The sequence below is a fragment of the Myripristis murdjan genome, chromosome 10 (genome assembly GCF_902150065.1).
Source record: "Myripristis murdjan chromosome 10, fMyrMur1.1, whole genome shotgun sequence".
NCBI classification, from domain to species: Eukaryota; Metazoa; Chordata; class Actinopteri; order Holocentriformes; family Holocentridae; genus Myripristis; species Myripristis murdjan.
The window spans coordinates 34,078,135-34,092,936 of NC_043989.1; the positions used below are offsets into that span (position 1 = coordinate 34,078,135).

General features: G+C 45.4%; 1 protein-coding gene across 1 annotated transcript in view; it reads right to left on the reverse strand.

Moving 5' to 3' along the window:
* The window catches only part of fbxo38 (F-box protein 38), a 119,125-nt gene that overhangs the window by 39,062 nt on the left and 65,261 nt on the right, over positions 1-14,802 (reverse strand). Inside the window, exons 11-13 of the mRNA XM_030061678.1 lie at positions 9,203-9,401; positions 8,063-8,245; positions 6,783-6,971 (exon numbers count right to left, since the gene is read on the reverse strand). Coding sequence (XP_029917538.1) covers positions 6,783-6,971; positions 8,063-8,245; positions 9,203-9,401 — 571 coding nt within the window. The remainder of the gene's footprint in view (positions 1-6,782; positions 6,972-8,062; positions 8,246-9,202; positions 9,402-14,802) is intronic.

The following is a 14,802-nucleotide window of genomic DNA, read 5'->3' on the forward strand; positions in this document are numbered from 1 at the left end:
TCTGCTGCTCATCCCACAAATGCATGTTCCTCACAAATGTGGCACCATTTCAAAGGGAAATAAAGAGGCTTTCCAACAGTATAAGATTTATTGCCAAGAAGCATTGTTACAACAAAGAAATAATCTACCAAACACAAATTTCCTTACTTTTTGTGCGATGTTTAAATGGATCAGCCCTTCTTTGGACCTGTCATACAGTGACGTGTACCTCATCTTTGACAGATACTATCAATACAGTATCAAGTCAGTCACTAGAGATGTCAGGGAGATAGGGGTCAGCAAGCATAGCATAGCACAAACTCCATTCACACTGGCCAAGGCACCCATACACACCACACTAACTAGGTTAGATAGGATTTAGATTGGGTTTATTTTATAAATAATGTCCTGTGAACTTGGTTCTCATCTCTGTCTGTGCTTCTGGGACCTCAGTCACATTTTGGCTGGGTTGTATCATTGGGCCACAATAGTAGATGTACATGCTGTACATGACAACTTCCATATAAACATAAAAAAAAAAAAAAAATTACATAGCAGATTTGATGTATTTGACTTTTACACAAGAAACCACAAACCATCCTGCTGCTTAGCTCACCTACTAGCCAGTCAGTAGAAATGTTTGGAAAACATACCTGATTCCCCGCTAGCATGTCAGTTAAAATAGCAGGAAAAGTGGTAAACCCTATTTTTCTGGGAAATGTTAATTGGATGTTTTGGTTCAGGATGCTGAAGATAGAAGGCCTGAAAGGGTTAATATGTATTCATCTAAAATTAAATATACTGTACATGACCAGTTTCACTAAATAAACATTGTAGAAAGCAGATTTATTTTATTTGACTTGATTATTGTGCATAAAATGTCATAAATCTTAATTTTATGGTATTTCGGTGTTTTGGGCATGAAGGGGTTAATATCTAAAAATGCCCTAATCTAAAATCAAATACATTGTACATATCCACTGTAATGTATAAGCATTGTAGAAAGCATATTTGATGCATCTAGATCAAGTATTTTGAATTAACCCTCGCGGTCCCCCGGGCGCGGCGGCTCCGCGGAGAGCCGAGTCGCAGTCCGGGCAGCGCAGCACGGAGCAATCCCTGCACAGGCCCAGGCCGCACGCCACGCAGCGAGAGGTGGTCTTCCTGTCGGCTCCCGGGGGGCACGCCCCGCACCTGACCCTGCGCCCCGCGGGGGTGCGGTTCCCGGGTCCGGAGGCGCGGTCCCGGGGCGGCATCAGCGCGGCCCTCCCCCTGGCCTCCCCGCGGGCCTGCCTGACCATGAGAGCGGCCGCGGGGGCCCTGGGCAGCCGGGCCCTGCGGCAGAGCAGCGGGGCCACCATGTCCCGTCCGACCCGCTCGAGGAAGAGCCTGCGTGAGTCGCGGCGTCCCGAGGCCCAGCCGGGCCTCATCTCCCTCCACAGCACCAGGGCGTTGTAGGCGGACACGTCCAGCACGTTGTGGAAGAGGGCCACGGGCCAGCGGCGGGTGGCCCTCCGGCAGCTGTAGGCGGCCACCAGTTTGTCCAGGTTGTCCACGCCGCCCTTGTTCTCGTTGTAGGCCAGCACGGCCAGCGGCTTGCGCTGGCGGGCTCCCTCGTCCACGCGGGGCGGCCCGTGCGCGGTGGTGAGCACGAGCACGCTCCTGTCCTTCTTGGCGGCGTAGCAGACCAGCGTGGCCTCGCGGGTGAAGGCGAACGCGGAGGCGAAGGGCTCCATGCCTCCTTTGGTGGGGGGCCTGCCCCGGCCGCGCCGGGCCGGGGGAGCCTCGCCCCTGCGCCGGGCGGCGAGGAAGGCGGTCCTGAGCCTGAGCTCGAGGGGGCGGGCGGGCAGCTCGGGCCTGTTCCTGCGCACGGTGCCCACCAGCCTGAGGTCCCGCTCCCTCAGCAGCCGCAGGGCCAGGGGCAGCGAGGTGAAGAAGTTGTCGCAGGTGACGGTGCGGCCCCGCATGCCCTCGGTCAGCTCGGCGACCACGCGCTCGCCCAGGGAGCAGCGGCCGGGCCCCGTCAGGTCCTCCCCGCTCCTGCCCGCGTACAGGCTCATGGCGCAGGCGTAGCTGGACCTGGCGTCGCAGGCCACCCAGATCTTGAGGCCGTACCGGGCGGGCTTGCTGGGCATGTACTGCCTGAAGGAGCAGCGACCTGAGAGGGGAGGAGAGGGGAGGGGAGGAGAGGAGAGTTAGAACCGAGAGGCTTAGAGACGTTTACGCTCGAGACGGGCGATGAGAAGAGAGGAGACGAGACGAGAGGAGAGGAGAGGAGAGAAAGGGAGGGGAGAGACGAATCGGGAGGGGAGGGGAGGACTAGAGAGTTACGACGACCGAGAGGCTTAGAGACGTTTACGCTTGAAACATTCGAGGCGGAGAGAAGGAGGAGAGGAGAGGAGAGGAGAGGACAGGAGAAGAGAAGAGAAGAGAAGACGAGAGGGGAAACAGAGAGACGGCTCCTACCTCTGAAGGGCACCAGCTGCTCGTCCACCGTCACGTGGGGGCCCGGGTCGTACAGCAGGGGCAGCCTGGCGGTCCACGCGTCCCACAGCTCCCTCACGGCCGCGAGCCTGTCTCCCCCGGCCGCCTCCGCTCTCTCCCTCCTGGTGGCCCTGTCGTCGAAGCGCAGCGCGGCCGACAGCCGGAAGAACCTCTTGAGGGGCATGGCGGCCCTGAACAGGGGCCTGCCGCAGTCGCGGTCCCACAGGCTGCGGCAGGCCTCCCCTTTGGACCTGTACACCCCCGAGAGCAGCAGCAGGCCCACGTAGCCCAGCAGCTCCGTCTCGTCCGCGTCCCTCCACTCGTCTCCCTCGAGGTCGTCTTCCCCCTCGCTCCCGCTCCCGCTCTCGCTCGCCTCGTCTCCTTCTCCCTCTCCCTCTCCCTCTCCCTCTCCCTCTCCCTCCGCGCCGCTCTCGCTCGTCTCGCTCCCTTCTCCTTCCCTTCCCCCTCCCGCTTCCCCTTCCCCTTCCCCGCTCTCCTCCTCCTCCTCCTCCTCCTCCTCCTCCTCCTCCTCCTCCTCGTCAGGAGCCTTCCGAGCGCGGGCCCTGAGACGACCCTCCCTGTTGGTGTGGGCCAGGACGGACGAGAGGATGGCCGGGGTGAGGAACGCGCGCACCGCCGACGCGGGGTCCGCGCACAGCCTCCGGGCCAGGGCGGTGGGGCCCCTCGGCCCCGACAGGCTGATCCTGCCCGGGTCCGCTCGAACGCGGGGGTCCAGGGACCAGGTCGTGTTGCCGTCCCTGGAGGGCAGCTCCTCCTCCTCCTCCTCCTCCTCCTCCTCCTCCTCCTCCTCCTGTTCCTCCTCCTGTTCCGCCCCCTCAGCCTCCCCCTCACCCCGCTCCTGTCCCGCCGACTCCGGGGAGAAGCCCCGCCCCCCTCGGCCAGCTGGGCCTCGCTTAAGCCTCTCCCCGGAGCCCCTACGGCTCCCGGGTCTTTTTGACCCACCCGGGGCGCCGCGAGGGTTAAACACCATAAATCTCTATTTTTCTGGGATTTTAGTGTTTCGGGCATTAAGGGGTTAATAACTAAAAATGCTCAAGGGATATCACTCGGCACCCTCTTGAATTCTTAAGAGGAGACCCCAAGCTACAAGAATCAGCTGAGAAAAAAACTTTTACCGACGCAACAAGGTCCACCCCCCCGGCTCCCGGACTATTATGTGATGACAGATTTATGGGTATACAGGTTTTTGGGATAATTTGGAATTCTAGATGCAGCACTAATTCCCTGACTTGTGATGTGAGTGTTCCTTCCAACATGTCTGAGCAGAGTAGAGAAATAAATTTAATTCAGTAAGGCCAAACAAATGAACCACAAGGACAAATTTAAGAGAAATGGATTTTCCTTGATAATTAAAGTGATACAGCACTCATTTTGCTGAGGTATTTTCCTGTGGAAGATTATCCTCTGAAATAGCTGAAGATTGCTCACTAGCTATGCTATGGCTAGTTTGAGTACTATTGTTAAAGCTGTCCAACAGGCTCTATGCACAGAAGGCTCCTATGCATTTCCAGTCAAATCTCAGCTGTCATATCAACTTCCACTGCCACCCACTATCTATAGCAAGCCGGTTAGGTGACCATTGTGGCTCACTATAAGCTATATCTCAGTCGTAATGTGATGTAGATTTTTCATTGTTTTTTTTTCGCCTTCATGAGCTCAAAGCCTATGAAACAGTTATGTTTCAAAGACGCAAGCCGCACACCCTATCATTGCTGTGTCCCACAGTGTATAAGCTTCAGCCAAGTTCAACTCAGCTTCCATACATTTCCCAAAGATAGGGAACTGCAGAAAAATTGGGAAATTAACATTTGCAGAGAGTATTTTACCATCACAAACCACAAAAATGTATGCAGCCAACATTTCTCCTCCAGCTGATGGACCAAATGCAAACTGAAGTGCATGTCTGCTGTAAAGCAGCTGAGTAATGAACAAAAACACAGACTGTGTACCTGACGCTCATTTAACCATCCTCTAGGCTGATTTATTTATTTATTTATTTTGTAAACCTCGTCTGTAATTTCTGACACACATCACAGCCACAACAGTAGAACAGTCCCCACCCACCTGCACATTCAAACATTCAAGTCCAATGTCAGGTTCAGGCTGATTAAATAATCTGAGCCTGAAGCGACATGACTGGTTCAAGCCTGTAATAACTTCCAGATGTGAAACACGTCATACGTCAGATGAGGCTGGAGTGAGCAGGGATGTCTCCTTTTGTTAAATGCCTGTTGCCTGTTAAAAGCCATTTTATTATTTTTTTACATGGAAGGACTACCAAAGTAAGAATTTCATTGTGTGGTGTAACTGTTTGTTTTACTGTGCATATGAAACTCTCTCTTTTTCTCTCACTCTCTGACTCACTTTCCTGCTGTCTCTATGCGGATACACATGTATCATTTCAGAGGGAAAGAGGGAGAGAGGGATTGTGATTGTCATACACACAGTAAAACAGGCAGTTACACCATACAATAAAATTCTTACTTTGCTAATCCACCTTCCATCAAAAAACAAACAAACAAATACATAAATAAATAAAATGGCATTTAATACGCAGCATTTATTTAACAAAACGAGACATTCTTGCACACTCCAGCCTCATTTTAATGCAACATGAGTTACTGAAGACGTATTTCACATCTGTTACAGGCCCGACCCAATCACGCTCAGGTTCAGATTATTGAGAGGGATTGAGAAGGTTCTCTGTTTAGGTAGATAAATCAACCTGTAATATTTCCGTGGTATTCCTGTAGTGACTGCAATACAGACATTCACAGCGTCACCTGCAATATTTCTGTAGTATTCCTATGGTGACTTATGTCTGGGTTTAGACGGTTAGACAGAAAGTGCTTAACTGCGCCAGGGCATAAACTGTAAGAAAGGCTGCCGCTTACAGATTTTTTGTTAAAGTAAAAAAAAAAAAAAAAAAAAAAAAAAACTGCATATTGTCAATACATATTTTAGAAACCCCCCCAAATTTCCCGCATCATGTTTTTAGGGAAGCTCATGTTTGGAGAAACACCTATACCCATCAAATTTGACACCACATGAATGCAGGGTAAGTTTTCATAGTTCATCAGGAAATATGTTACATAAAGACACCCTGGAGGACCACATAGGTGAGAAAAGTTAATCTGGAAATGCCCAAATAATTCTGAAACAAGTGGGTGAGTGAGGTTAAACTAGTCAAATTTAAAAATACCTACACACCGTTTCGGGTGAGCGGTTTGTGTATGCCGCCATCTTGTGGCGGCGCCATTGCTGCGGTGTGCGATGTCATAAAACTGTCATGCTATCAATTAAGACCGGTATGCCAATAAATAATGACTGAGAGCATCACTGACAGCATGAGTAAAGTCAAGTAAATTAATACCAATATTAATTTGGGAATTAATAAGATGAAAACTATGAAGTATTTCAGTGTGAAATACTGAAGTAGAGGGAAATGTGTGACTGTAAACACTGGCTAGGCTACGTTTATACTGATCTTCGCCAGCTAACAGGCATTTAATCATTGTGTACAAGCCTTCGTGATTAAAAAATAATGTAGGGATTAAATATTAGTTTCGTGGGCTAACAGTGTTATGCCGAGAAATGCATGCCTGCCAAGATCTACACACAACAACTGAGAACTGAATGGATGTAACATGAGCTCAACCAAGTCAAAGTTGATAGAATAAAATGTGCGGATGGCGCCGCTTGAACTAAGTTAAAACTTGCTTAAAGATATTTTTAGACTCACCAGCAAACGTCGGAGATGGATGCGATATACAGCACAGCTAAGATCTGCCAAGATTTATATCCCCTGCCTTTTCAGCCACACACAGTTGCATGTGTGAAATTCACATTCATTTGCATAAACGGGTGGATCTCGGCGAGAAGCAATTTCTGTGCATAACAGTGGTGTTTAATCAATATGGCCAGGCTATGACATGATTAAGAAAAAAACACGTTTCTGTTCCATTTTTAGATATTCAGGAGTATTTTATTCATCGGCTGGCCAGCGATGACCAGCAAAACAAGAACTACAGGTCATTGATTGAGGGTCAGAATTACCTGAGCTCTGGATGGGTCGGCCAAATACTACACTGCTTTTTGGACGACCACAGAATAATACTGAAAGGACACACCGGACACCGCACACCGCAGTAATGGCGGCCGCTCTACTTCCGGTTATTTCGCCGAATCAGTGTATACCTACATACCTTACCTATATCAAATCTAACAAACCTAAGATGACCTCCCCCACTCCACCCCTTATAAGTTCCCAAAAGGTATAACAACTTAGTCAAACTCACTGCTGCTGGGTATTGTCTGACTTGCCCTGTCTCCTGCTATATGAGAAGCTGGCTGCGGAGAACAGGAAGTAGGTGTTTGCCTTGTAAGAATGCCTTCGTCCTCCTCACTGTCTGAGTCTGAGATGACAAGTGGGGGCTTAGCAACCATGGTGCCCGCTGACCCACAATGCTGGACTACACCACTCGGACCTGGCAGTGGAAAGGACAAATCAATAATTATTATCGCATCCTTGAGCAAGACACTTTACCCCCAACTGTGCCACTGGAGATGGTGCTTAGACTCAGAAGCTTCCAGGTGTGAACGTGTGTAAAAATATCTTGTGTGCACTCAGACTGAATTAATCCTTGCACATTGTTTCTACTTTTTTACAAAACACTGTTCAACTTACAATCTTTTCTTGCATGTGGGAAAACCATTTGATCAAATCTTTTCTACACCTTCACACAGACACATTAATAGAAATTCATCTGACACATTAAAATATTGCACAGGACAAACTTTAAACATTTGTGAATATTTTTTCAACAAGCTTAAAATACATAAAACACTAATTTTCCTTCACACAGTGATAAATGTTCTTAATTTCTTAATTTGTTGCAAGGACCAATGGTTTTGACAAGATTGCATCTTCATCAGATTTGCTTCTTGGTTTGACTCTGTCTTTCTATAATATAAGAAGAGAAACATATAGAAAAGGGAAGCCCAGATGTGGCTATTCTATTCCTGGATGTGGCTCTCTGGTAGCAAATATTTGGAATCATTTGGGAATCTCTCTTGCTAAAAGGTCATAAACCACAAATGTTTCTCACCTTAGTGAAGCTCAGGGAAACAAGCCACTAATGTGTCCCACTGTTCAGAATGTGTTTTACATACTTGGAAATAAAAATTACACCAGAAATGGATAACCTTTTTTCAGGGAACCATGACCCAATCCTATCATCAGTGACAAATGCATTTAGTAGATGGACCAACCTTGCCATATCCTTACCTGGCTGTATTAACATAAATAAGATCAATATTTCACCCAATCTCTGATAGCATGTTTACTGCTGTTGTAAAACTGTAAAATTATGGAAACATTTTTTTCCCTTGGATCAGTGATGGCTAGCGCTTTTGGAATATGAGTTTACCATGAACGCTTAAGAGTAATAACTTCCTCTTGTACTTAAGGCAGTACACAGTGAGTACTTGATGCAAAAATTATGCATTATGGGTGGAGTATCCCTTTAAGCAAACCTATGGCCTATAATCAGTACTCAAAATAAGAGCAGCTCCAGACCTGCCTGTTCCTCATCAGGAGGTGGTGTTTCAGTAGGATGACTAGCTCCTGAGGCAATGTCAAGCTCTTCCATTGTCACCTCCTCTCTTCCTTCTAGCTCCATTTGTGGTTCAACCTCCATGTTCTCTTCTTCCAAGACTACCTCCTCCTCCTCTTCCTCTACTCCATTGACCTCAGCTGGCTCTGTGGAAAGGATACAGAATCTTTCAGACTCTAAATCAGTTCCACTGATAGTGGCATCTGCAACCAGTTAATACTAATTTTTAATTTGATGTAATTAAGTTGGGGATCTAAAATTGCACCAAAGGGGGAAACAAACCAACAATGAACAACAATGAATGAAAGCTCATTAATGATTAACTGATCCTTCACACACATTCAAATGTCTGGGCATTACTGGTAACTTAGATGAGCAGCAATGGCAGAAATGTGGAAATGATCATTTTTTTGGGATAAACTTTGAGGGTCGATGAAATACTAAATGTTGATCATTATTACTGATCAAAGGAGAAAATCATGTTTTCTTGTAACCATTACTACTGACAAATTTTCAACAATTTTACTATATTTTATGTAAAAAAAAAAAAAAAGATAACTAAAGCTACAGTGAGCGATTTCTGACCACTAGAGGGTTGAGAGCTCAACCTCCATATGTAAATACAGTTATGTATGTTTTGTATTATTTGTCCAATTACGTTTGAGCCTCTGAAAATAGAATGACAATGTATAAAACTGGCTGTAATTCCTAAATGGTTAATGCCATATTTTTTTTCAACCCCATAAATTAAAGCTGAAAGTCTAAACTTCAATCACATCTTGATTAGTCCATTTCAAATCCATTGTGGTGGTGTGTGAGGGCAAAATTATGAATATTGAGTCACTGTCCAAATATTTATGGACCTATTTGTATATGCATGCATGCAAGCATACATGAATAAATGAATAAGCATACATACATGAATATGACTCACACTTCTCAGTCCACTCCAGCTGTCTATTATTGGTAATTTGAATTATTGACTTTTTGGAATTAAGCCTACTGCTCTCACCCTTTTCCTCTTACCTCTAACATATATAGGTGCACACTTGACAATCACTTTGCTGACTGAGAAAGTTTGCTTGTGTTTGTATGCAACTTGCCATCGGGCTGCTGCTGCTGCTGCTGTCGTCTTTGGTTGTTGATGTTGTTGACAGGTTGGGGAGGGGGAGGTAAGTTGGCACCGTTATTGTTGTGGTGGTTGTTGTTGTTGTCATTGTCATTGTTAGAGTTCTGGTTGCTGACTAGGGCTGAAGACACTCCAATGCCAGTTCCTGCACTGAGACCCACTCTGGCACAGCCCTAACACACACACACACACACACACACACACACACACACACACACACACACACACACACACACACACAAACATACACACACTCTCTCTCTCTCACACACACACACACACACACACACACACCAAGTTACCGAAAACAAAAGTAAAAACTAAAACTAGTCGTGAAAAAACAGCTATCTAAAATGAAAATAAAAGCTAGGCTTTAGAAAGAAACTCAACGATAGATAATGGTGCACTTACAAAACATCTAAAACAAAATAAAAATCTACTGAAAATGCATTTGGTTTGACTGTTTGGTCAAATGTGTGAGCACAACAAGCAAGAGGAGGCTTTGGTGCTGATGTTCAAATTATAGTAAAAATCTAACTCAAACTAATACTACAATAAACAAACAAAAAATACATGTTTAAACTATAAAAACTAAACTGAAACCTAGTGCAAACCTAGTCTGGAAACTAACTGAAACTAAACTGAATGGAAAAAATTTCAAAAAATAAAAATAAAAATAAAAATAAATAAATAATAATAATAATAATCCAAAGTAATGAAAAATATAAAACTATAATACCTCTGACACAGACACACATTCATACAATTAGATTAATTAACACTACATCTAAATGTGTCAGACTGATAACTATTAACCAACCTACCACTTCTTTGGCACTTTGCTGTGTTATAACCATCAATTTACAAAAAAAATAAAATGTAATAAATAAAAAAAAAAGAAAAAAACTAAATGTTTTTGGCTCATTAAAAACAAAACTAAACTTAACTAAATCAAAAGTAGAATTACCGACTCGCAGATGTATGCCTCTTTGAACCTGGCTAGTTGCAGTTTACATCCATTTCTGTCCAGACATGGATGTAATATTTGTAGTAAGAACTTCTGGTGAAGCAAAAAGCAAGATGGCGGCACAGCACTGAGCACTGACTTTAAACCCTCCTATTTTGCATTCATTGGGACTTTTAGTAGGGTTGGGTATCGTTTGGATTTTAACGATTCCGAGTCCGATTCCGATTCTCACTATCGATTCCTGTTCTAAACGATTCTCGATTCCGATTGTTTGAGATAGAGGTCAACAGGTCACAGCCTATTTATCAGGAGAATTTTTTCATTTGAAAAAGCTACACAATGTACATTTGCAGGTGTAAACATTGGTAAAACATTACATAAATCGGTCTAATTACACAATATAAAAGTGCACATATTGATGTCAAGTATTTGCCATTTTCTTAAGACATAAGATATCTCTAGTAAATTTTTTGAACAGAGCATAAGAGCAATGTGCAACAAATACACAAAAACACTTTAACATGTGTCCATATATAGTGATGTTTTCAAATGAAATGAGCACTTTGCCAAAGACAAATCTGTCAGCAGTTAAATCTGAACTGTTACTGTGTAGATAACAAGTAGCTACCAGGGGTCCGTTTCATGAAGCAGGTTCAACAAACTCCAAGTCTTACCCTGAACTCTGAGTGGATCTACTCTGAGACAGGAAACTCTGAGTTTTGGGTTCCAGAACAGCTGATTTGAGTCAGTTTGATCAACTCGGAGTAGTTTCACCTGGAGGTAAGCGCGTGACCCACAGCTGTAAAAAGACAGCGTCAATGTAGCCCCGATTTGACGAGTCACCATGGCAACGGGGAAGCGTCGGGCTGCGTTTTTCACCCCAGTTGAATTGGAAAGCTTAAGGCATTCATACAGCGAGTTTGAACATGTTCAAAATAATAATAATAATAAAAAATGCAACACCGCTGCAGCGGCAAAGGAGAGGGAGACGGCCTGGGAGAGAACATTCCTGCTCGGGTCAATACGTAAGTTTAAATGGAGTCCGTTGCAATCACAATAATATTACAGGGGGAAAACTGCTTGAATGGTAGCCTATTAATTTATTTCATTTAGGTACAATCCCGCGGGGGAGAAACGCACTTGGCAGCAGCTTAAGATGAAATATAAAAATATTGTTCAAACAGGTAAAACATCTATGCGCGTCTTATAACCATCTCCCGACGAATATTTAATTCTCTGCGCAGTAACACTGCACCTTCATCCACGGGATCGTTGTCGAAAGGACATGCCATGTTCGTGAAAAAAGTCGCCACGCCAAGTCTACTTCTGAAAGGGGATGCAGCCTTTTCACCACATAATAAGACAAGAATAAGACAACCATAATTTCCATGTACCTGATTCTGTTTGCAACGAGGAGTTGCTGGCTGATGATGAAGGTTGACTGTCCGAAGTGGAGGAAGCAACGGGAGCAGGAGAGCGACGCAACGAGTTAAACACAGTATACTCGATTAGTGTTACACCATGCAGGCGAAGGTGTTTTGTCATGTTTGTCGTGCATCCTCCATTGGCAGAAATTGTTTTTTCGCAGATGTTGCACTGTGCTACTCCGTCCTCTTTCAAATTAAAATGAAGCCAGACTTTCGGATGTTTTTTGCGGTCCATGTTCGGACAAGTGATGTTCTTGCTAGCGGAGGCGCGGAGGACGCCGAGCGGAGTAATACACGCCCCGAAAACAAACTAGTGCGGGCACTCGGAACCGAAAAAAGAATCGAAATTCAAAAATCTCCTTAACAGTTCCAGAACCGGACGTTAGGAACCGGTTCCAAATAGGAACCGGTTCTCGGTACCCAACCCTAACTTTTAGACAGTATTAACACAAGTTTGAGGGTGTTTTCACACATACAGTGTTTAGTGGTAGTGAGAACACAACTAGCCGCACCCGAGGTCGACCTAAACAGCCGTACCGAGAGCAGCTGGAAGGGGTGGTCTTAGAGCGGCGCACCAACCCCTTTAGTGCGGTGCGGCGCACCAACCTAGTGGTGTGAATGCGCAGCAAACCCGGGGTCGGCCCAAGCCTGGTGTACTCCACAAGTTGGGGCTACTTAGGCTCCCGTAGTTAGCTGGGCTGGGGTAGAGGACAACATTGTTATATTACAACCATTCACATTCGCCGTCTCCAGTGCAAGAAAACATTGTTCTCCACACGCAGCCGTGCCTCGTTTTCAAACTCAAACGTTATAACTTCCCGACACTAAATGAGACAAAATATAGGCTATAGATTGCCAAAAGCAGTAACGTTAGGCAGTGGCGGTTCTGCCTATGTTGCCGCCCTAGGCGAAATTACTGGCTTGCGCCCTTTCATGTTACTACTCCAACCCCACACCCTCCTCCACAACCCACCCCCTCCCCGCGCCCCCGCGGCACCAGTCGGCCGCGGCACCGGGGCACCATCAGTCGGCATCAGGCGAGCCGGCCAAGGCACCGGCCGGCATCAGGCCGCGGCACCGGCCGGCATCAGGCTGCTCACCTGTCAGATCTGGCAGACCTGACCGGGTATGCACGGTACCGGCTGGTTCCGGATGGAATGGTGCTACACGTGTCATTTTCGTCTGGTTGCCATGGATACATGACGCTCCAATCTGTAGAGCGATGGACTTGGTACGGCGATAAAAAGCATATGAAACCGAGCCGCTCCAGTTGAAAATTGATACATTGTATATTGGGTCGACCCAAATATGTCACTGGGTCGACCCAAATATGTGTGAAAACACCCTGAGTCAGAAAGATTTCACTGAAGAAGTAAAATTCCTGCAAATTTCACCAAGCTAACGATTCAACTAAGGAAACAGATATGGTAATCAAGCAAACAATGGCGACGCAGATGGAATTTCCATAAGAAACAGTAGCCAACATGCTTATACAGTGCATTCAGAAAATACTCAAACCCCTTCATTTTTTCACTTTTGTTATGTTGCAGCCTGATGCTACAATGATTTAAATCCATTTTTTCACCCATTAATCTACACTCAGTAGCCCATAATGACAAAGTGAAAACAGAATTGTAGAATTTTTTGTAAATTTATTAAAAAGAAAAAAACTGAAATATCACATTGACTGTTCACTCAGTACTTAGTTAAAGCACCTTTGGCAGCAATTACAGCCTCAAGTCTTTTTTGGTATGAAGCAACAAGCTTTGCACATCTGGACTGAGGGATTTTCTGTCATTATTCTTTGCAAATGTTCTCAAGCTCGGTCAGGTTGGATGGGGACCGTCGCTGGACAGCCATTTTCAGGTCTCTCCAGAGATGTTTTATAGGGTTCAAGTCAGGGCTCTCACTGGGCCACATCTTGGTACTTTACTACATTGAGTATTCCCTAAACCCTGACCAGTCTCCCAGTCCCTGCTGCTGAAAAACACTCCCACAGCATGATGCTGCCATGACCATGCTTCACTGTTGGGATGGTATTAGACAGGTGATGAGCGGTGCCTGGTTTCCTCCAGATATAACGTTTGGAATTGAGGCCAAACACAGTCCTTCACGTGCTTTTTTGCAAACTCCAAGCAGGCTTTCATTTGTTTTGCACTGAGGAGAGGCGTCTGTCTAGCCACTCCGCCATGAAGCCCAGGTCAGTGGAGGGCCGCAGTAATAGTTGTCCTTCTGGAACTTTGTCCCATCTCCACACAGGATCTCTGGAGTGACCAACGGGTTCTTGCTAACCTTTTTACTAAGGCCCTTCTCCCGCGTTTGCTCAGTTTGGCTGGGCGACCAGCTCTTGGAAGAGTCCTGGTTGTGCCAAACTTCTTCCATTTGAGAATTACGGAGGACACTGAGTTCTTGGGAACCTTCAGTGCAGCAGAAATTGTTTTGTAGCCTTCCCCAGATCTGTGCCTTGCAACAATCCTGTCTCTGAGCTCTGCAGGCAGTTCCTTTGACCTCAAGGAGGGCTGCACAATTATGACCAAAATGATAATCATGATTATTTTGATCAATATTGTAATCACGATTATTCATCATGTTAGGGAAAGCATCTTTATTTTTACTGCACTACTTTTAAACAAAGCATCTGTGTTGCTTGGCAACCATTCTGTCACTCTATCTTGCTTGGTGGAAGAATGAATAGTTCTCACTTTTATTGTTGCATTATTACCAATAAATTATTGATTTTTTTATTGTGTGCTTATTTTATGGGCTATATGTAGGGTAACCGTTTCATAAAAGCAATAAGCCCCTTGAAGCTGAGTTACACTGATTTTACAGTGCGTGCTGTGCCTTAGAACGCCCCACGGTCGTTGTAAAATCACTGTAACCCACAGCTTTTAGGGGCTTATTGCTTAAATATAACAAATATAAAAAATCTGCCATGAAAAATAGAAAACACATGGCTACTGCAGTTAATGCAGTACAACTTCTGTTTAAACAGTAACTTTTAACTTCGTTCGTTTTTCTTCTTGTTTTGTGTCGTCTTCTTCGTCGTCGTCTTCTTCTCTCAAATAAAAAAACACCTGTGCATCGGCAATAATAGTCCCAGGTAATTCACTTCCGTTTTGGCTTTTTTGTTTGCATCGTTGCTTTTTTTATTTGCAACGCAGCGTTTTTCTTTTTTTA